Here is a 24,103-nt window from a genome sequence, read left to right on the forward strand (position 1 = left end):
GTCTGCAATCTATTGTAATCAAAATGGTGCAACAAAATTCAAATAGCGCTCTCTCCCTTCTGAGCCCTGCTGTGCACCCAAACAGTAGTTTTTCCCCACTTACGGGGTATTCCTTTTCTCAGGAGAAATTTCTCAACAAATTGTATGGTCAATTTTCTCCTGTTACCCTTGTAAAAATAAAAAAAAAATGGGGTTAAAGCAACATTTTTGTGGTTAAAAATATATTTCATTTTATGGCGCAACGTTCTAAAATTTTCTGAAGTCCCTGTGGGTTCAAGGTGCTCACCACACATCTAGATAAATTCCTTAAGGGGTGTAATTTCCAAAATGGGGTCACTTGTGGGGGAATTTTGACTGTTTAGGCATATCAAGGGCTTTGCAAATGCAACATATCTATTCCAGACAATTTTACTCTTCAAAATGCAAATGGCGCTCTTTCCCTTACGAGCCTTGCCGTGCACCCAAACGGTAATATTAAACCTCATATGGGGTATCTGTGTACTCGGTAGAAATTGCATAACAATTTATATTGTCTATTTTCTCCTGTTGTTCTTGTGAAAATTAAAAAATTAGGGCAAAAGCAATATTTTTATGGGAAAAAGTAAAATTGTCATTTTTTTCCTTCCACATTGCTTTAATATCCTGTGAAGCACTTAATGTGTTAATACATTTCTTGAATGTGGTTTTGAGCACGTTGAAGGATGCAGTTTTTTTAAAATGGTGTCCCATTTATGTAATGTCTGTCACATAGGACCCTCGGTCACAAATATTGCAACCTGTTATGGTGGTTTACTCAAGAATTCTGGCATGAGCATGTTAATGAATTTGCCCCATAATGTGTCGTGGACCTAGTCGGAGGCAGGTCCCCAGCAGCTTCTCCATACCCTGCGGTTTATGACTAACTGGTGTCTTCTCTCCCTGTGTGTGTGGATATGGAAAGACCTGTCAGTTGGGATAAGGGTATGAAGAAGCCACTAGGGCAGTGTTTCTCAACTCCAGTCCTCAAGACTAGTGATGAGCGAGTACTAAAAAGCTCGGGTGCTCGAGGCTCGGGCCGAGCATCCCAAGATACTCGTGTACTCGGCCCGAGCACCGAGCCCAATGTTATTCTATGGGAGACCCGAGTATTTTTATGAAATGACCCCCCGGCAGCATGTAGAAACCCTAAAAATGTCACAAAAGTCTGACGAGTGCTCAAATGACATGGCAACAGCATGGGGAAGACCCCTTGAAGCATTTATCACTCAAAAGTCACAGCTGTGAACAATTTTGTCCGTGTTTTACGCCATTTTTACGGACTCACCAGAAAACCTTCAAAAATGACACCAAAATGAATTTTCATGGCGGAAATGTTAAGGGCACATACCCAATAGTGAGATAGAGCTGGTGTATGTTACTTTTGGAGATTACATGAAAGATTTTACGTGAAAACATTGTGTGGCACTACAATGTCCCTGAGAAGAGACGTACATGAAGGCCTCTTGAGTCTAATGTGCCCATTTTGAGGAAGTGAGTCTTTGTAGTATTTTCCTTTGCCAGGGCAGTCCAAAATTGTGAGGTTCACCAATGCCCCTGCATACAGACGTGCATGAGGGCCTGTAACCTTGAAGTGCCCATTGTAAGGAAGTGGGTCTATTGTAGTATAGCCCTTAGGCAGGGCAGCCAAAAATTGGGAGGCTCCACGTTGTCCCTGGATAGAGATGTGCATGAGGGCCTGTAAACCTGAAGTGCCCATTGTAAGGAAGTGGGTCTATTGTAGTATAGCCCTTAGGCAGGGCAGCCAAAAATTGGGAGGCTCCACGTTGTCCCTGTATAGAGACGTGCATGATGGCCTGTAAACCAGAAGTGCCCATTGTAAGGAAGTGGGTCTATTTTAGTATAGCCCTTTTGGCAGGGCAGCCAAAAATTGGGAGGCTCCACATTGTCCCTGGATAGAGACCTGTTAGGTTCTTAGTGCGTTTGCATTTAAAAACCGCACGTGTGTGCCTGTTGGTGGCAGCGTTCAGGTGCAGTTGTGTGCGTTTTGCACAAACTTGGATATAACGCACAAGTCTAGTGAATACACATCAGTACAGCATTGCAAAATGCGCAAGGGCATTGGCAACGAACAAGGAAGTGGATGTGATGGTGGTGCAGGCAGAGACCAAGGTCGTGTGCAAGCTCTAATTTCGCCACAACAAAGGGCCACATCTACTCGCTCGAACATCCTGTCCCAAATTCTTGGGGACCGCAGCAGTACACCGCTCTTGAACCAAGGCAAGTGTCAACAGGTTGTTAGTTGGATAATGCTTCCAGTCAGATTGGCACCACCACAAACACTCTGTCTTCCACACGGTCAAGTGTCAGTAGCCGTAATACTGCACCGCACATTTCAGAACCTGATCCTCCTTCCTACCACCAGGCCGAGTACACGTCCACGGACACTCGGAAGAGCTGTTCACGTTTCCATTCACACATTCTGGCCTCTCGCCAGCTCCTGTTGAAGTGGGTCATGACGAGATTGTATGTACAGATGCCCAAATATTTGAGCAGACACGTTCTCACGAAGTTGGCAATGTGTCTCAACAAGGGGTGGACGATGATGAGACACAATTGTCAGGAAGTCAGGAGGAGGAGAAGGGTGCGGAAGAGGAAGACGATGTGGTGGATGATCCAGTAACTGACCCAACCTGGCAGCAGGATATGCAGAGCGAGGACAGCAGTGCACAGGGGGAGGGAGGCGTAGCATCCCAACAGGCAGTAAGAAGCAGGGTGGTGGCCCTAGGCAGAAGTCAGGCAACCGTTCCCCGGAACAACAACACGACACAAGGTGCCTGTACAAATGTTAGGTCTTCCCGAGTCTGGCAGTTTTTTAAGTTGGCTCCAGTTGATTCTAAAAAGGCCATTTGCAACACCTGCCGTGCCAGCATCAGCAGGGGTACCAAAACTAGCAGCCTGACCACCACCAGCATGATCAGGCACATGTCAGCCAAGCAACCGACTTTGTGGGATGTACAACAGAGTCGAGGAGCAGTGCTTGCTGATGTCACTGCTGCGTCTTCGCTTGTTGTGCATGCGAGCCAATCCCCTGTCCATGCTGCCCACAAACAAGCCTCCTCCGGCCCTGCAGTTGCCCACGCAGGTATAACACCATCATCAAGCACGTCCTTGTCCCAGCGCAGCGTTCAGTTATCCATTCAGCAAACCTTTGAACGCAGGCGCAAATACACTGCCAACGCCCCACATGCCACACTTCTAAATGCTAACATTTCGCGACTGCTTGCGCTGGAAATGTTGCCTTTTAGGCTGGTGGAGACAGAAGCATTCCGCGACCTGATGGCGGCAGCTGTCCCACGTTACTCGGTCCCCAGCCGCCACTATTTCTCCCGGTGTGCCGTCCCCGCATTGCATAACCACGTGTCACAAAACATCACACGTGCCCTGAACAATGCTGTTTCAGCCAAAGTCCACCTAACCACAGACACGTGGACAAGTGCTTGTGGGCAAGGCCGCAACATCTCGTTGACGGCACACTGGGTTAATATTGTGGAAGCTGGGACCCAGTCTGAGCGAGGGACGGAACACGTCCTTCCCACACCAAGGTTTGCAGGCCCTACCTCAGTCAGGGTTTCACCTACACTCTACAGCTCCGGAATGTCATGCTCCTCAGCCTCCTCCTCCTCCTCCTCCTGCGCATCCTCATCCACTTTACCCTCCACACCAGTCCCAAGCTGGAAGCGCTGCAGCACTGCTCGGCGAAGCGGCAACAGGCTGTGCTGAAGCTAATCTGCATAGGTGACAAACCCCACAATGCAGAAGAGGTGTGGACAGCTCTGAAACAGCAGGCAGATCACTGGCTCACACCTCTGAACCTAAAGCCAGGAAAGGTCGTGTGTGACAATGGCCGGAACCTGATGGCGGCTTTGAGGCGAGGCCAGCTGACACATGTTCCATGCGTGGCCCATGTGCTCAACCTCGTGGTTCAGCGGTTTCTAAAGTCATACCCAGAGCTGTCTGATCTGCTGGTAAAAGTTCGCCACCTGTCTGCACATTTTCGAAAGTCACCTACTGCTTCAGCCGGCCTTGCCGGCTTTCAGCGCCATTTGCATCTTCCGGCTCACAGACTGGTGTGTGATGTCCCCACGCGTTGGAATTCAACTCTGCACATGTTGGTCAGGATATGTGAGCAGAAGAGGGCAGTTGTTGAGTACCTGCATCACCTAAGCCGTCGGGAAATGGGTCAAACTCCACACATAACACCTGAGGAGTGGAGATGGATGTCCGACCTATGTACCATCCGCCAAAACTTTGAGGACTCCACCAAGATGGTGAGCGGCGATGACGACATTATTAGCGTCACCATACCGCTTCTCTGCTTTCTAAAATGGTCTCTGCTCAAAAACAAACATGATGCATTGCAGGCGGAGCGCGATGAGTTGGAGCAAGAAACAGTAGTGGGTGTGGGTGATAACACACAGCCCAGCCTCGTCTCATACAACGTGCAGTGGAGGACTATGACGAGGAGAAGGATGAAGACATGGAGTAACTCTCCGGCCAAATTGAGGATATGACATGCAGTCATATCCTCGGTTCAGCGTGGCTGGCCAGAGGACAGGGTAGATGATGATGAGGAGGAGGAGGACAGCATGTTCAGTCATCGTGTTGGTCAGGATACTGAAGTGATGGCTGTTAAGAGTCTGGCGCACATGGCTGACTTTATGGTAAGCTGCCTGTCTCGTGACCCTCGCGTTAAGAACATCTTGGCCGACAATCATTAGTGGTTGGTAACACTGTTAGACCCACGCTAAAAGGAGAACTTTATGTCTCTTATTCCCGAGGCGGAGAGGTCAGGCAAAATGCAGCAGTTCCAGAAGGCCATAGTCACGGAAGTAGGCAAAGCATTCCCCTCACAAAACGCTAGCGGCATAGGTCAGGAATCGGTGGACAACCAAGGCGTACAGCCGAGAGGGGCACAAGTCCAATCCGCCAGAGGTAGGGGAACAGTCTTTAAGATGTGGGACAGTTTTCTCAGCCCCTCACATACCACAGCCCCTGAGGTGCGGGGTAGTGCCACAAGAAATCCTAAGTTTGCCCAGATGCTCAAGGAGTACCTTCCAGATCGAACAACTGTACTCCGACATTCCTCTGTGGCTTACAATTATTGGGTATCCAAGCTGGACACGTGGCATGAATTGGCTCTCTACGCCTTGGAAGTCCTGGCCTGCCCTGCCGCTAGCGTTTTGTCAGAGCGTGTTTTTAGTTCCGCAGGTGGAATCATTACAGATAAACGCACCCGCCTGTCAACTGAAAATGCTGACAGGCTGACTCTGATCAAGATGAACAAGGGTTGATTTGGCCAGACTTCACCAGCAAATGACAGCGGAATTTAAAGTTTGTAACGGGAATTTGCCATGTACCTCCACTCACCCATGGGTACACACTTCTGGACTTTGGCTAATCGCTGGACTGCTCCTCCTTCTCCTCATGCGCCACCATGATGACCGTTACAATAGTTAGGCCGTTGTTTCTGGTATACCCCCAGTGGCAAATTTTTTCGCCCATTCTTTCAGAATGGGCATTACAACGACAGGAGACCCGCTCCTTTGCAATGGGAACAATGTTTTGAGGCCCTCATGCACGTCTCTATCCAGGGACAATGTGGAGCCTCCCAATTTTTGGCTGCCCTGCCAAAAGGCTATACTAAAATAGACCCACTTCCTTACAATGGGCACTTCAGGTTTACAGGCCATCATGCACGTCTCTATCCAGGGACAATGTGGAGCCTGACGCTGCCACCGACTGCCACACACGTGCGGTTTTTAAATGCAAGCACGGACGCACTAAGAACCGAACAGGTTTATAGGAGCGACAATTACTGAGAACTTTGACACTATCAGGACTGTTTTAGACTGTGTACACCAGCCCCAGATATGATGAAGGCTGGTATACGGTCACCACTAGGAATGGCTATATACCCTGCCTGCCTGTATACAGCAACAATAGTCCTGAGAAGGACTCTGCTCCTGTACTCCGACCTGGCTATACCCTGCCTACCTGTATACAACTACAATAGTCCTGAGAAGGACTTCTGGTCACACTGTTTGCAGCCCTGCTACGGAAATAACTATAAGGCTATGTGCGCACGTTGCTTTTTACCTGCTTTTTACCTGCTTTTTTGCTGCTTTTTCTTCTGCGCTGTTTAATGCCAAAATGGATGTGTTCTTCTATTCAAGCAAAGTCTATGGGAATTTGGGTTTCTTGTTCACACTATGTTGTTCAAAATGCTGCCTTTTTGTGGCAGAACTTTGGTCAAAAACTCAGCTTTGCAGTGCAAAACCCAAATGGCAAAAACAATTGACATGTTGCTTCTTTGAAAAGCTGAGTTTTTGACCAAAGTTCTGCCACAAAAAGGCAGCATTTTGAACAACATAGTGTGAACAAGAAACCCAAATTCCCATAGACTTTGCTTGAATAGAAGAACACATCCATTTTGGCATTAAACAGCGCAGAAGAAAAAGCAGCAAAAAAGCAGGTAAAAAGCAGGTAAAAAGCAACGTGCGCACATACCCTAAAGGGCCACAAACCTTTCCTTGAAGCAGCAACACTCTCCCTGCACTGACTGTCTGGATGGCTGTGTGCAGAGCACAGCGCGCCCGCCGGTATAAAGGCTTGGTCACGCTGTGCAGGCCGGCCAATCACTGCAATTCTACAACTAACAGGGCTATGGCATTGCAGTGGTCTGCCAGCCAATCCCTGCATGAGGGCTGGCTCTCAAAAGAGCGCCAACATGCTGGGTTGAAGACCACGAGTACAGCACGAGTATCGCGAGATTACTCGGTCCCCGCCGAGTAGCCCGAGTGCAGTGATACTCGTGCGAGTACCGAGTAGTGACAAGCATACTCGCTCAACACTACTCAAGACCCACCAACAGATCATGTTTTCAGGTTTTCCTCCATCAGGTTTTCAGGATTTCCTTAATGTTACACAGTTGATGGAATTATTTCCTGTCTAATATTGAAAACATGATCTGTTGGTGGATCTTGAGGACAGTAGTTGAGAAACACTGCACTAGGGGACCTGCCTTGCATTAGTCATCGGTCCCCGGACACCGGATACAAGGTATCTTTTCCATGGAACACTGCAGTGTTTCAGAGTAGAACGTACCTGGCTGCAATAACGCTGCCAGTCTCTGATGTATGCTGCCCTTAGTTTGTGCATCATGAATCTGATGACTGGTTCCCTTTAAGAGGCATGTCCCAATACTTTTATCCATGTAGCGTATCTTATGAGAAACCCAGCTGATTGTGCCATGACATGGGTCTTGTATGACAGATTACAGATCAGTGTTGTTGGTGGAGAGTGAAGTGAAATGGCATTTTTGCAAATATAAATAGGTGAAGTATAAAGTGTGTGCATAAAAATAGCAAATACAGTTATATCGAGCATTCCCTGTGGTGCCAAGCTAGGCATATTGTGCAAACTTTCCGGTATTATTGTTCCCATTTATTTTTAGCTTACTGGAGAATTTGGCAGCACATTATAAAGGCGAGAAATCTTCTACAATGGAGCAAGTCTAGCTGTAGTTTGACACCTGCTGCCATTCTGTTTCATGAAGAAGATTTAGGGTATGTGCGCACGTTGCTTTTTACCTGCTTTTTACCTGCTTTTTTGCTGCTTTTTCTTCTGCGCTGTTTAATGCCACAATGGATGTGTTCTTCTATTCAAGCAAAGTCTATGGGATTTTGGGTTTCTTGTTCACACTATGTTGTTCAAAATGCTGCCTTTTTGAGGCAGAACTTTGGTCAAAAACTCAGCTTTGCAGTGCAAAACCCAAATGGCAAAAACAATTGACATGTTGCTTCTTTGAAAAGCTGAGTTTTTGACCAAAGTTCTGCCTCAAAAAGGCAGCATTTTGAACAACATAGTGTGAACAAGAAAGCCAAATTCCCATAGACTTTGCTTGAATAGAAGAACACATTCATTGTGGCATTAAACAGCGCAGAAGAAAAAGCAGCAAAAAAGCAGGTAAAAAGCAGGTAAAAAGCAACGTGCGCACATACCCTCAGGGCTCATTCAGAAGTCAGTGATTTTTTTTTTTTTGCACATAACACAAACCTAAGTGATTTTCATCAATGTTTCGTAGATGTGTCAGTTCTTACTAGGAGTTTCAGCAGTTTTTGTTTTTCTGTATGAGAAGTTTTGTCAAGTTTCTCCCAACAAGCAAACGTGACAATCGGACAGCACAGATCTGTGCAACGTCCAATTTTTCTGTTCCTTTTCTTTCGGACTCATTGACCTGTATTGGGGTGTTTGATCCATGACTCTGATCAAAATCAATAAATACGTCACTTCTGGAAAGTAGGTGCCCAAGTAGGATCCGATCCCGTAAATTAGTGCGCAAATATGATGAAGAGATGATTTTTACATTTATTTGTTGATGATGGCAATACAGAAATAAGACCTTTCAGTGTATACAAATAGATCTTCATGAGTATACTGGGAAAAAATGTATACAGTACATGGCATAAAGCAAAAACTGAAAACTTATTCAGAACAATTTATGAAAACCAAAAAAATAAGGAACTAGAGCACAAATTGGCCAATTCACGAGAGCCCAACGGCCAGCAACAAGACGTATCCCTTTGTTGGGCCCCTAATCTTATGAGTCTCTACCTGGACTGAAAGCCTACAATTTTAAGGGTAGACAGGGTCCAGCTATAATTAAAAATGCCATAGGCTGATAAGAGGAGTGCACAGTCAGAAGGGAAGGGTCCTAGCAAAGGGGTACACCTGTTGGGCTCATGAATTGGCCACTTTGTGCGCTAAGAACCTCATTTTTAACATAACCTCATTTTTAACATATGTATACATACAACATACATATAACAGCCGTAATGCAATTTCAATTTCATAAATTCAATGTTTATATATTGTAGCATTTTAGAGTGCAGTGGTATTTTTGGGGGGTTACATTGATTAGTTGTCTCAGCTTGCACCTGTTAACACTTGTCTTATTCTTGGAGGTGTCAGTCAGTATTTTTGTATGTGTGGTACAAATCATGAGCATAATATAAATCCTAATTATAATACGGGGATGTCAACTCTCGGAACCAACAGTGTTTTGCTTGTTGACATGTCATCTTGATATACTTACCTGTTTTGCTAAGTACTGTATATATTTTCCAGTATACTGATGGTCTATTGTATTGACTTATTTTTGGATTTTCATCAATAAATGAATATAAATATAATGATCTCTTCATCATATTTGACTGACAAGTTTTGTATACAATCAAAATCGGTCATAACTCAGTGTTTTGGCATGGACCACTTGGTATGTAAATGTACATGGTCATATGCACACCGCTCTTGGGCTATAAGGCAGGCTTGAGTATTTTGTTGCAGCAATTTCTGCACCATTTTTGCATCTCTTGGTAGGAAAAACACACAGGCAAAAATGCATGTATTTGTATGGGTTTTTAAATTTAGTTCAATGGGTGAAAAACACAGGCAAATACTTGAAAGAATTGACAAGCTGCAGATTATTTTCTGAACCAAATCTGCAAAGAGAAAATACTCAACATGCGCACTACATTTCAGGTTTTGCTTGCAGTTTTGCACTGAAAAAGGCATAAAAAAAAAACCGCACTGTGTGCACACAGCTTAACAGGTACAAGTTATATCAATAAAAAAAACAGAACTAGTGTGTAAAAAAAACAAACAAACCTGATGGCTGATAAATGTGTTTTTCAGGGCAGATTTTCCACATGGATTTTCATGCGCGAATCCGTAGCGTAATAAAACACGTGCTCAGTTCATAAGTTTTTAAAAAAATCTCATTAAGGCTATGTGCGCATGCTGATGTTTTTGCACTTCTCAAAAACGCTGCGTTTTTGGCCACAAAAAACGCACCCGCGGCAAAAATGCATCGGTAAAAACGCACAGAGTTTTACCGCGTTTTTGGCTGTGTTTTTGTTCACTGAGCTCTGCTGCATTTTTCCAATGTATTGCATGGGTGGAAAAACACAGAAAAACGCAGAAAAGAATTGACATGACCATTTTTTGTTTTAGCTCAAAAATGCAGCCAAACAACTGCACTGTGCGGACAACAAAAAATAAATCTCATAGATTTGCTGGGGAAGGAAAGTCATGCAGTTTTGAGCCCAAAAACGCGGTAAAAAAAAACCGGAGCATGCGCACATAGCCTAATGCATTGCAGAAATTTTCCCGCCCATAAATTGACCTTTTGTGTGGATTTTAAAATCCGCCTCATGTCAATTCTTTGAAATCTTCACTTTTGCAATACATAGAGGGAATTGGTCAACAAACTCTGTATGTAACGTGTGATGCAGAAAGTCAGAAAACTCACACTAAATCTATAACCTGTTCATGTACCCTAAGGCTACTTTCACACATCAGTTTTTTGGCATCAGGCACAATCCCGCGTGTGCCTGATGCAACGGATCCGGCGCAGAATATGCAAAAATGGATGCGCCGGATCCTTTTTTTTTTTTTCCGTTTTGGTGTTTTTTATTTTTTTATTGCTGGATCTGTGTTTTTTTTTTTTTTTTTTTACAATAAATTGGAGCATGCACAGTTTAAAAAAACTGATCCAGCGGCCGCATCCGTTTTTTGCCGTATCACACTGGATCTGGTGCAATGCAGTTTTTTCTCAGCGACAAAAAACGTTACAAGAGACTTTTCATACGGCCGCCGCATTAGCCAATTACGCCGGATCCGGCAAAAGCCGGATGCAACGCAATGCCATCCAGCACAATTCAGCGCTAATACAAATCAATGGGGATAAAACGGATCTGGCGTCGGATCCGTTTTATCCGTTTTTTTCCGGATTGTGCCTGATGGAAGAAAACTGATGTGTGAAAGTAGCCTAAAGTAACTCAAAATTTCACATTACAATCCTTCCAAATAGTATAGATGATTGGATTAACTGACGTGAAGTACACTGGGCAGCTGTGCATAGGTGGAGTATCTTTATATCAACAGAATTGGGAAATTTGACAGGTCGTAGTAGAAAACGTTGATAAATTAGAATGACGTTCCAAACAGAACTATGCTGTGTGTGCAGCAACATGGAGTCACTTGAGATTTTGTATATGTTGCTCTGTAGACAATAGGCTGTGTGCGCACGTTGCGTTCTGCCGTGACAAATATTCTGCAGCGATTTGGCAATACATGTGCGATTCAAATCGCTGCAGAAACACTGCGTAATGGATGCAATGTTTCAGTAGATTACATGCAGATTTCATGCGCTATGGATGCTGTCTCTCCCATAGACCGAGTGGGAGCAGCATCCAAAGCGCACAAAAGAAATGACATGCTGCATTTTTTGAGCGCAGCAATTTGGATCAAAATTTCAGTATGCAAATCACTGCGCTCTCAAACGCAACGGTCGGATGGATTATGCACAATCTGCATAAATTGTGCTGGGGACGCAGGACGCATGCGTTTACACTGCAGTGCTATACGCAGCGTAAATGCATGAAATTACGCAACGTGCGCACATAGCCAAATACTTGCTTTATTTGCATAGGTAATTATTATTTGATTACAATTAAATGCTACTAGTATAGTGAGTATAATTATTCTGTTGTTTCCCTGTAGATGAACAAAACAATAATCAACAATTGTTTTTGTATAGATGTGGAAACCAGGGTTGGGAGTTGGGGGCACAACCCTGTGCATTGGCCATGTCGGTAATCTGTGGCTGTTGAATTGGAGCCTTGAAAATAGTCTCTTATCTGATGACATCCGCATTTCTACTTTTGATTAGCCGGCCTGAAGAGACATAACATTTAATTAGCTATCCTGGTGAGACATTATATTCTTATATCCCAACTCGTGTGATGCAAATGTGATGTCTCGTCAGGATGGCTGATCAAAACTGGATGCTGTTAGGTAAGGCCTCATTCACACAGTATTTTATTAACACTAGAACTACTGAGGTAGTCATTTTGACTACTTTGCACCATGTATTTCTATATAGGTGTCACGAGTCCAGTAGTTCTAGTATTAGGGCTGCTTCTCACTTGCGAGTTTCTCGCAGTAGAGCAATGCGAGAAAATCTCGCATTGGAATCGGACACATGTTAGTGAATGATTCAGCTCTCATCTGCGATTTTTTTTCTCAGTCCAAATCGGACCGAGAAAAAAATCGCAGCATGCTGCTTTTTTGCGAGTTTCTCAGACCATTTGTCTCAATGATTCCCTATGGAAGCGTGTTTTTTGAAGGCACACACACGCACAACACCGTTCAAATATGCGAGTTGGGCTGGTCCTATTTTAAATAATTAATTAACACATGTCTGTGCCATCGCACGTCATTGTTTTAATTAGGTTGCACTTGTGTATATTACCTCTCCAAAAGCACATGGCAATTGCTCCACGGATGCATATCCAACATGGCTAGGTACATCAATGTTGAAATGCTCATAATGCTCGTTCAGGAACGTCCGGAATTATGGGACAAGCGGGACAATTCGTATGCAGACCGGGCTGCACGCGATGCCTCCTGGTTATGGATCTGTCGCAAAATGTTTCCGCATTTCAACAATAGTACCCCAGATGCACAACTGCGAATGAGTGAGTTTTTTTTTTTTTTTATAGTTTAAATTCCCATTTTTTATTGTATAAATGATTTGTTAAAAACGATTAGAGGTTTTTTTTGTTTTCAGTGAAATCTAATTTTTTTTGTGTTTAATTTATTTTTCAAATCTAAAAAATTAAAAAACAAAGTTACAGATATCACAAAAAGATGGCGAAGTGTACGGGACCAATTCAGGAGGGAAAAGCAAAGTCGTGCAGCAAGTGGTTCAGCAGCATCTAATAAGAGGCCATATATACATTATGAGCGACTTAATTTCTTACATCAAATTGTTGATTTATGTCCGTAAGTTTTTTTTTTCATTTATAGTTAAAAATAGCGTTTGTAAATTAATTTATTTAGTTTTTTTTTTTACAAAAAAAAAAAATGTTAAATAATTTTGAGTCAAACAATCCAAAAAATCCTATAAAAAAAAAAACCATTGCTCAGATCATGAACATTCACTGGTAATTAGGCCGTTGCGACATTGTTAGCGATCTCGTTCACATTGTGAAAATAAATTTCGCAAGTGCATTTTTTTTTTTGGCCCAAAATATCTTTGTACAACGTCAAACACAAGCACAGGCAAACATTATTTTCACATCGAGACAAAGAATGCTAATAATGTCGCTGCATGACAAATGGCACTAATTGTGATGAACATAATTTAGTAATTGTAAAAATCCTTGTTTTAATTTTTCCCAAAATTAAAATGTCTCCATACATTACATTTTCAGCACGGAATCAAATTTGACAGATAAAGACACAATATCAGAATCTGACACACAAAGGGAGACAAATCATGAGGATGGAGATGTACAAGATAACATGCATGAATTTGAAAATGAAGCCTCATCAGGACCAATTGTGGCTGGATCCCAGGAAAACAATGATTGTAATCCAAATGATGTAACTAATGAAAAAGATGATGATTTTGAAACCTCAAATCAAAACAGTGCACTAGATATCTCGACACATCATGCACCAACATACACCAGGGGTAGAAGGCGCAAAGGAAAAAATGTCACCAATACTCGTAGAGAGGTTGATAATGGGGTGCTTGATTACCTGTCTCGAACCATCAATGACGATGGAGAGGAGGCATTTTCACGCAGCCTTGCTCAATATTTGCGTCAAATTCCACGTGGAGTAAGGCTGCGTGCAAGAAGCTGTATGCAAACCATAATTGACGCATGTACCCCTCCCAATACACCACATTTAATTTTCAATTACATCGAACGCTGGCAATTATCTGAAGAAAATAAACTAGACAATACCCCTCCAAATATAGATGCTATAACATCAAACACCCTGCCACAGCCACCACACATACCAAGTGTCTGTGTGTCTAATCGCGACAATATGTCAGGATATGAACATACAAATGAAATAACACACAACCTACACATGAATATTGTTGATAATGCCCATAATGTAGTAAGACAAACATACAATCCAAACATCAATTCAAATATACATTATAGTAACCAAAGAGAACAACATTATGACCATACTCATGCATCATCCAATGCTAGGGAAATTTCATTAAGAAATTTCTCTGAACCAGCATACAGCCATCATACTCCAAGCAGCTACACGAGCAAGGACAACAATCTAGTTCAACCAATCAGCACACGCCCTGAACAGCATCAGGACCACAAGATGCAAACCCCAGCAAGCCAGATGCAACGATCTACCAATGTAACACCTAGATACATGAATTTATGAGTGTAACATTAGTTATTTATTTGTGAATATAACAAATAAGTGTGTTATAAAACCAAACAATATATCTTCCTGCATTTATGTATACCAAAACATATAGTTGAAGCAAAACATTTGTTATTTAAACCAACAATCAGTTTATTAAGGGAAATTTGAACATTATACCTTATGTATCTTATTGGATAAGAAGTATTATCTGCATGATACCGTTTATTAGTTTTAATTTGGATTTGCATGTTTTTTAAAAGGTCCAAAAAAAAAAAAAAATAAACATTATTTGGTTAACCATCATAAGTTTTTTTTATCATATTTTTTAAACGTTATTTAAGTTTGGTTGCCATGGAATTGATCCAGAAGCTGTATTGAAGTAATTACATAGATGATTGCGCACTCTTATCCCTGACCAAAGTTGAGCAACATTTTGTGAACGAATTAACAAATGGGGATCTTGAAAAAAAGGAATATCTTGATTTACTGCATCAAGACATTCTTTTGTTCGTGTCACATTATGCAGAATTACTATTGCTTTAATTACTTTAATAACATTTTGTTCATTTAGCTGGATATGTGTGTACAGTATTCGCCATTTAGCACACATTATCCCAAAAGCACATTCAACTACCCTTCTGGCCCTCGAGAGTCTGTAATTGAAAATGCGTCGCATAGGAGTTAATGTACGTCTGGGATATGGTCGCATCATATTGCTTGACAATTTAAATGCCTCATCACCAACAAAATAATAAGGTATGGCGGGTCCCTGAGTACCCTCTAAAATTTGTGGAAAAGGAATATGTAAAGTAGATTGCAACATACGTGCACACATAGTGGATTGTGAGAAAATTTGGGAATCCCCAGCACCACCATAGGCACCAACATCCATTAAAGTAAATCGGTATGTCGCATCGGCAACAGCCAGAAGAACGACAGAGAAATAATGTTTATAATTGTAATAAAGCGATCCTGAGTTTGGAGGCTTGCGAACTCGGACATGCTTGCCATCAATTGCTCCAATGCAATTTGGCATTTGGCAGTTATTAGTGAAGCCCTTTGATATTTGAAGCCACATTTCTACTGTTGGTTCAGGCATCATTGTATTGTGCAGGTTATCCCAAATTGCTGCACAGGTTGTTGACACAATCGAACATATAGTGGACTTTCCAAGTAAAAATTCAAGATGCAAAGCAGCATATGAAAGTCCAGTAGAGAGATATCTGTATATAGAGAATATGGATTAATTCATTCAGATATATTTCATCAATTTAAATTTGGCATCATTTGTATCGTGATGTTAATTTATAAATGATTTGCTAAAAAAATAAAAAAATACCGTAATGTAAGCAATAGCCGTTCCTCTGGGCATATACTTTTTCGAAAACGGGTGTTCTGTCTGGTTATATCAGGACGAATTTCTGTGAGGATGAAGTCAAATGTAGTCAAATCCATGCGACAGTAGGCATAAAACTTGTCACTGTGTTCGCGTAATTTTTCATAAAGACGGGTAAAATGACCTCTTGTTGCACGGCGACGGACAATTGGATGGAGCCAATATCTTCGCATAGATGTAAGGGATGGTTCATGATAGTATGTTCCAAAACGGCGTGAAAGTACCCAATGAAGCAATATTCTTTCTGTTGTATTGAATGTCAAATGATTTGACATTGTTCCTTTTTTAGATGACAATAGGATATTGCTTCAATGCAGAACGAAATCCAGAGTCTTGCGATGAATACAAAGCACACATGAGACCCAAAGCCACGTGGGGGGCTGGAACATTTAAATAGGCAAATTCCATGTGTCGATCATTTAAATTAAGTGAACTCTTGCAGATAACTCGCATCACAATCGCAACACACACGCGTCGCACACGCGAGCAAAAAGCATCGCACTTGCGTTGCACTCGCACCTAACGTGAACTAAAATCAGCCGAGTATTTTTCAGCCCAGTCGGACCGATTTTACTCGCATAGATGTGTTTCCACCCTTAAGTATTTCGTCAGTATTTGTACACCACAACTAAGTGTCTCCAAAACACAGAATGAGGTTAAGCTTTTAATTATAGTTTTTCTCTGTAAGTTGGATCCCAGACTTTGGCAAACAAACACTGACGAAAAAATACTGAAGTGTGAATGAGGCCTAAGCGGTAGTTTCCAGGGCTCCCGTCCAGTGCCCATAGATTACTGGCCAACATATCAGTCCTGAAAATGCCTTCACACCAACTCTATATCTGTGAACACTCTCGACATATGTGGATGCATTTTTCCTGATAGAGGCCTTAACCACAGCCAGGTCTACACAACAACTTCTGCCTTCCATTGACTGCACTGTCATTCCACGAAATGCTATGTGGCTAGAAAACACACTTGTTTCTCGGAAATCCAGCCAAGACATCGCGTTCAGGCCGCATACTTTCGAACTCAATGCGTCTTTGTGAGCTAGGGCATCACTCTGTTATTTAAAGGGGTTTTCCCTTCCAAAAAATTATTCTTAAACGTACAATAGATAAATATTGAACTTACTAATTTATTTTTATTTCTATAGTTTTTCAGTGCATTAGAACAGCGATTGAATATAATCTTCAAATACTCTAGAAAAAGGATGAGAAAAAAAAAAGAACGTTTCAATTACTTGCATAAAAAAACAGAAATAGCAGTTGAAAATAATATCACAATATCTAACATGCACAGGAAACAATATTTTATTTAAAAAAAAAAAATGCTGTTTAGGTCATCTTTTCACAAAAAATGTACAGTCATTAAAATAAAGAGTTGTAAATTGGCACCATTAACAACTATGGCCTAACTTCTAATCAACAAACCCTAACACAGCACCATCGACAGAAAAGTGAAAAAGTTAGGCTATGTGCCCACGCTGCAGAAAATGTGTGGATTTTGCTGCGGATTTCTCACGGAAAAGCCGCGGATTTTCCAGAAATCTGCAGCACAGCTACTCCCCAGCCATCTCTATGGCATTTGGGAAATGCTGAGCCCACGCTGCGGATTTTTCCGCAGCGGAAATCGTGCGGATTTTCGTGCGGAAAAATCTGCAGCATGTCAATTATTGTTGCGGAATTTCGTGCGGATTTTGCCTATTCAATTGAATTAAAAAACCCCGCAAAATCCGCAATAAAATCCGCTTGAAATCCACATCAAATCCGCACCTATGAAAAGGTGCGGATTCCGGGGGAAAGCTGCGGATTTTGATGCAGAAAAATCCGCAGATACAGAGTCCCGTGGGCACATAGCCTTATGGGTCTCAAAATATATTCTTTTGTAACAAAGTTTTATTTATTTTTTTTTCCTTTAAAAGTGAACCAGTTCTGGGTGTATATTGCTAATCCCTGCCTAACCATCCCTGTATACACTAGCATAGATAACGGGATCTACAGAAAAAGTATTTCTAAAGATCTTTTATCGTATGCTAATGAGCGCAGGAACTAGTCCCAAGGGTGCTAGTTTCTGTGCTCATTTCTCCCTCTTAGCATGGCAGTGCGACCACAGTGGTGTGCTAACATGCTAGTTAAAGCAACATCACAAGCGGTGACGTGCGTACCTGTGTCCGCTGTCACCGCTGATCAGAAGTCTCGGCACTTACAGTCATGCGCAGTAGACCTAGGAGTAAAAGCCGGGACACATACACTTGGCTTCATACTGCGCATCACCAGAAGTGCGGGGCATTCAGATCAGTGGTGACAGCTTCCATGCTAAGGCTAGTTTCACACATTTGGCTTTTTGCCGGATTCGGCGCACGCCAGTACAGTGTATACAATACAATGGCAGCGCGACAAGCGCCGGTCACATGCTGTCCTGTGACCTGGAAGTTGCGGCGCTGCCATTGTACTGTAAACACTGTACTGGCGTGCACCAAATCCGGCAAGCGGCGAAAAGCCGGATGTGTGAAACCGGCCTAAGAGGGCACAATAACTGCAGGAACTAACGCCCTTGCAAATACTCCATGCTCTCATTAGCATATCATAAAAGATCTTTAGACAAACTTTAGGATGGATCCAGCAGCAATCCGTTGACAAAAACAAAGTTATACAGACACAACTTTTTTGTCTGGCTAAAACAAAATTGATTTAAACTACGTATATACTGGCGTATAAGACGACTTTTTACCCCCTTAAAATAATGGCTACAGTGGGGGGTCGTCTTATACGCCGGATATATACCTGGGTGCTGTAGTGCGCCGCTCCACTCCGTTCCACGCTTGGATTCTGCCTCCATAGCGACGAGGGAGGAACTTCCTGTCACCGCTGCTGAATGGCAGAGCGCTGGCCAATCAGAGGCAAGCAGCTCTGCCTTGACGTCAGCGCTCTAGCAGGGAAGTTCCTGCCTCGTCGTTATGGAAACGCGATACACAGCCCGGCCCCGTACTGGTATATCATACAGCATATATACTGGTATATATACAGCGGATATATAGCGTATATATAGCAGGGGGCCGCACTGTGTGAGGAGGTGTTTTTTTTTTTCACTGTCCAGTATAACCAATAGGATTAGTGCAGTAACGCCAGATTCCCCTCGCATCCATGCAGGGACATTAATGAAGAGCTTACATGCTGGCCCCTGCACTAATCCTATTGGTTATACTGGACAGTAAAAAAACACCTCCTCACACAGTGCGGCCCCCTGCTCTTAGCATACTGAAGCATACTGAACGGGGGTAGTCTTATACAGTGAGTATATCCCAAATTCTATATTTTTAGGGCAGAAGTTGGGGGTCGTCTTATACGCCCAGTCGTCTTATACGCCGGCATATACGGTACATCTGTAATTTTAACATTGAAGTCTATATAAAACAGATCCGTTTAATAGCCATCCGTTTTCTTCTATTGAAAAAGGATCAATTTTTTGCATATTTGAACAGTTTTTCAAATGGAAGAAAATAGATTGCTATTTAATGAATCTATTGAAATCATTTTTATTTAGCCAGACAAAAAAAAGTTGTCTGAATAATTTTTTTTTTCTGAACGGATTGCTGCTGGATCCATTTTAATGGATACTTACTGGAAAACTGAACATAGCTTTAATAAATTCGAAGGACCGGTGTTGGCATGCCCTGTCTCCTCCTTGGCTCTGCTCATTTTTGCGGAGCTGCACAAAACTAGTGTGAAAATCCACAAGTCTCAGGCTGTGTGCTCAAGATGAGTTTTTAGTGAGTTTTTTTGTGTTACTTTTTTTTCTGAAGCAGCAAAATTATGTATCTTACAGTTCCAGAAAAGTGGATGGCTCCTGCCTACTGCGCTTCTTTTTTTACTGCGCATAAACTCACCTGCGGCGCGAGTTTCAAATCCAAAACATGTCAATTTCTCTTGTGGGAACGTTGAGTTTTCTGTGCAGCTTTTCCCTATAGACTCGCATTAGATCTGAAAAATCTGCAGGCAAAAACCACAGCAGTGTACGGTATTTAGTGTGTTTCCGTAATGGAAATGTATAAAAAATGCATGCAAGTAATTAGCAATAACAAAGCAGCTTTATATAAAACCTAACCTACAACAAGAGACAACAACCACAGTGCAAAAACGCAGTAAAAATGTATGTAAAAAACAAAATGTAAGTAAGCTAATTTACATAATTTGTGCAAAAACTCACCAAAAGCTCATCGTGGGAATGTAGCCTTAAATTTTTTTTCGGAACACCTGTTGAACAAAAAATGTTGCAACAATCTAAGTGTTTTACACGCGTTTTATGGGGTAAAGACTTTGTTTAACCACTTACACGACACATGACGTACTGGGCAGTCCGCGGCGAATCACGCACATATCAGCTGATTTCAACAGCTGACGTGTGTCTGCTAGGCGCAAGTGGAATCGCGTTCTACCAGCACCTATTAACCCCTTTCATCTCGCTGTCAAATTATGACAGTGAGATGTAACAGCACGCCGCAGTAAGCATAACTTACCCAGCGCCATCTTAAGTCACTTCACTTGATCATGTGACTGCCAGTGGTTGCCATGGTAGCACAGGGTCATGTGATGACTCCTGTAGCTATCATGAGTCACTTTCTCTCACTGCCAGCAGACTGCCGTGTGTGAGAGTAAATCAGCTTTTATCCAGATCTGGAGAAATGGAAGTGCGATCAGACTGCTTATCATTATAGTCCCTTAAGGGGACTAGTAAAATAAAAAGAAGTTAAAAGAAAAGTTTTAAAAAATAAAAAAAAATTAAAAAAATAAGTTTAAATCACCCCCCATTCGGCCCATTCAAAATTAAAGGGTTAACCAAATAAAATATATACATTTGGTATCGGCATGTTCTGAAATGCCCGATCTATCAAAATATAAAATCAATTATTCTGATCGGTAAACAGCGTAGTGGCAAAAAATTCCAAATGCCAAAATTACGTTTTTTAGTTGCTGAAAATTTTGCGCAAAATGCAATAACAGGTGATCAAAATGTAGCATCTGCGCAAAAAATTGTACCATTAAAAACGTCAGCTCAACCACTGGCTAGACGTTTGAATGAGGGGGGGTGGTTTGAAGGGATCAAGGTAGGGAGGAAGTCATTGCACTCAGCCTTATTTGCTGATGATATAATCCTGTTCATGAGCAAACCTAAAACGCAATTGAGTCGAGTCATAGAACAAATTGAGGAGTTAGGGAGGTTAGCAGGGTTTACACTTAACAAAAACAAATGTGAAATTCTCTTCTTGGATGGAAAGAGAGCGGAGTGGGAGAGGGGTGCATTATGTGACATTCCAATAGCTAGAAATACAATTAATACAATACAATACAATTGTACTTGGGAGTTCAGGTTGGGAGGGATACTAAGACCATATATTCATTAAATTATTCCCCTTTGATCGAGAAAATTGAACGTGAACTGCAAGGTTGGGCAAATTTGCCGTTGACTCTTCTGGGAAGAAATCATCTAATAAAAATGATGAGCTTTTCCAAGCTTCTCTATCCAATGCAGACAATCCCATTGCTGCTTAAACACTTGGATGTGAACAGATTGACAAAAGCGTTCTCAAGTTTTTTGTGGAAGGGATATAGGCCGAGGATTAGTGCCAAAAAGCTAATGTTATCAACAGAAAATGGAGGGATCAGACTACCTAACATTAGGGGGTACAATTTGTCCTGTATCTTAAGACATGTAGTCGATTGGATTAGACGAACAAGTAGGTATTCTGACTGGGATATAGAGGCTGAATTTTGTAAACCTTGGGACCTGAGTTCAATCCTACATACATCCATTCCAAATTTGCCACCCAACATTAAACAGTCACTGATTTGTAGAGACACAGTGATGACTTGGAAGGCGGTTAGGAAAAAGTTCGGGTTAGCCTGGAACATCTCCAAATTCCTTAATATATGGGCTTGTCCTGACTTTCCACAGGGAAGGGAAAATTATCTCTTTAAAGAATGGAGGGAAAAAGGGATTGGAACTCTAAAAAACCTGATGCATGATACAGAACGGAGATGGATGACGTGTGAGGAGTTGAGGGCAAAGTATGACTTGCGCCCATTCCAGACTCTCCAGTTTCAACAGGTGAAACAAGGGATAATGAAGAAACTATACAACATAAATAACGAATATGAGGCAAATCAGATGGATGCGATCATATTAAGGGACATCCATGCCACAAATATATCAAGTCTTTATGGAAATATGAGAGAAGTGTTAGTCCCTAACATAGCAGGAAGAATGTTGGAAGGGTGGGCAAAGCAGTTGGGAGATCAAGAAGGTGGAGAAGAAGATTTTGAATGGTTGGATGGTGATGAGAAAGAAGATTGTGAATGAGAACTTAAGAGATACCCAATTCAGGATCATACATAGAGCTATCTATGGATTTAATATATTGAATGCAAGACATCCAGATAAGATGATGAGTTGTCCAAATTGTGGTACGGAAAAAACAGATCTATATCATGGGATATGGCAGTGCGAAAGGATTGAAAGATTTTGGAAACAAGTCCAAGGGGTAGTGAGGAAAATCTGGAATAGAAATGTAGAGTTAGATCCAATGGTCTGGTTATTTCACTATCAGCATCGAGAGGAGGGAGAGAAAGGGGGAGACAAGTTACCAAATCTTTTCCATGATATAGCAATGATAAGTAAAAGGGCTATTCTTCAGAAGTGGCTGGTGAAGGAAACACCAACAAAAGAAGAACTTGTTAATCAATTGAAAAAAATGCTCATGTTGGAGAAGGTGATGGTGGAGAGGTGCAAAGAAAGGATGACAGCAAAATTTTTCAGTAAATGGAGAAAGTTCATAAGCGTTATATGTTCTAGAGAAGAAATAATACAAATAATGTCCACATTTGTGTCTACGGAATGGTACATGAAGGAAGACCTGTCAGGGTCCCTGTGCGAGCTGAAAGTATAGTTGGCCAAATTCTGGGTTGTGTCGCATGGAGAGGGGAGGGGGGGAATGGGAGGGATAGTGTTTACAAGTAATGTTTGTAACAAGTTATCAAGGAATGCTGAAGGGGGGAGTAGCGGAGACTGAACAATGGAAATATACACTGACGAAGAAGGGGAAGGAGCAAATTTGATGACCGTGACAAATATTTGATCGATAAATTGTAGAGACTATGTTATTTGATATTTTGATTTGTTGACCCTTATTTTCTTCATTCTGTACCCTATTTTACCATTACAAGAAAAGAAATAAAAAATTTGGTTTAAAAAAAAAAAAACACAAACGTCAGCTCGAGACGCAAAAATAAGGCTTCACTGAGCCATAGATCCCAAAAAAATGAGAATGCTACAGGTTTTGGAAAGTGGCGCAAAAAGTGCGCCACTTTTTTTTTGGACAATCTTGTGAATTTTTTTTAACCCCTTAAACCTATACATGTTTGGTGTTTACAAACTCGTACTGACCTTAGACAAAACACCAAGACATCAGTTTTACCATAGAGTGAACATGGTGAATAAAATATCCCAAAAACTATTGTGCGATCACACTTTTTTGCAGTTTTTCCACACTTGGAATTTTTTTGCTGTTTTCCAGTACACTATATGTTGAAACTTATGTTTTAATTTAAAAGTATAGCTCGTCCTGCAAAAAAAACCCCAAGCCCTTATATGGCAATATTGTCGGAAAAATAAAAAAGTTACGACTCTCGGAAGAAGGGGAGAAAAAAAACAAAAACGGAAAATCGCCAGGGAGTGAAGGGGTTAATTGGGACTTAAGATTTTTTTTTTTTTTTTACATTGTTAATACTTTATGTAGTCCACTAAATCTTTCCATTAAATAACTTCACTCATTCTGAAAAAAAACATGGCCTACTATCAAAAATGAAGTCATGCAACTTGGATGACAAGATTAAAAAATAAATAAATAAAAACATGGATTGCAAAGATAATTCTGTCAAGTGGACATCCCCTTTAAAGCTAGGGTGACTCTTACAATAAATGTCTGTCCTTCCAATATGTCTGACCGATTTATTAATTATTATATAATTATAGCGGTAAGAATTTATTTTTGACATTGAAGGACAAATCTCAGATGTTAACAAAGAGGCAGTAATAAAATTCTGACTTCCTGCAACCACTACTAGGGGGGTTGGCAGTTATTCACCAAATGTTTTATTATGGAGCTCCCCTCTAATGTTGGCTGATTGTAATTTAATTATCCAAATGGTTATTTCCATCACATACTTAGGATATTCTATAAATGTCTGAAGTTTCCCCAACTAAGTATGGTCAGCGTTCCAACCTGGTACTCCATGCCATCTGCTATAGCACTCTCTATTGTAGGGTTTATCGGATCAGTTATTTTCTGATGGTTCACATTATAAGAGTTGGTTCCATGTATTTGTAGTATCTAAACTAGGTGCATTTATGACGTAAAGC

The 24,103-nt window shown here is 41.7% G+C and overlaps 2 protein-coding genes across 2 annotated transcripts in view; both read left to right on the forward strand.

Moving 5' to 3' along the window:
• GNAL (G protein subunit alpha L) overlaps nucleotides 1–24,103 on the forward strand; it is a 389,656-nt gene that overhangs the window by 108,263 nt on the left and 257,290 nt on the right. The window lies entirely within an intron of this gene.
• LOC142244197 (uncharacterized) lies at nucleotides 12,793–14,381 on the forward strand. The gene is made up of 2 exons (XM_075316403.1): nucleotides 12,793–12,885; nucleotides 13,317–14,381. The coding sequence occupies exon 2, from the start codon at nucleotides 13,408–13,410 to the stop codon at nucleotides 14,305–14,307; it is 900 nt and encodes a 299-aa protein (XP_075172518.1). The 5' UTR covers nucleotides 12,793–12,885; nucleotides 13,317–13,407; the 3' UTR covers nucleotides 14,308–14,381.

Source organism: Anomaloglossus baeobatrachus, chromosome 6, assembly GCF_048569485.1.
Source record: "Anomaloglossus baeobatrachus isolate aAnoBae1 chromosome 6, aAnoBae1.hap1, whole genome shotgun sequence".
Taxonomy (NCBI): domain Eukaryota; kingdom Metazoa; phylum Chordata; class Amphibia; order Anura; family Aromobatidae; genus Anomaloglossus; species Anomaloglossus baeobatrachus.

Bases quoted from the DNA above. Each gene is read 5' to 3' on its own strand.
- LOC142244197 (XM_075316403.1), top strand. From the start codon at position 13,408: ATGCATGAATTTGAAAATGAAGCCTCATCAGGACCAATTGTGGCTGGA.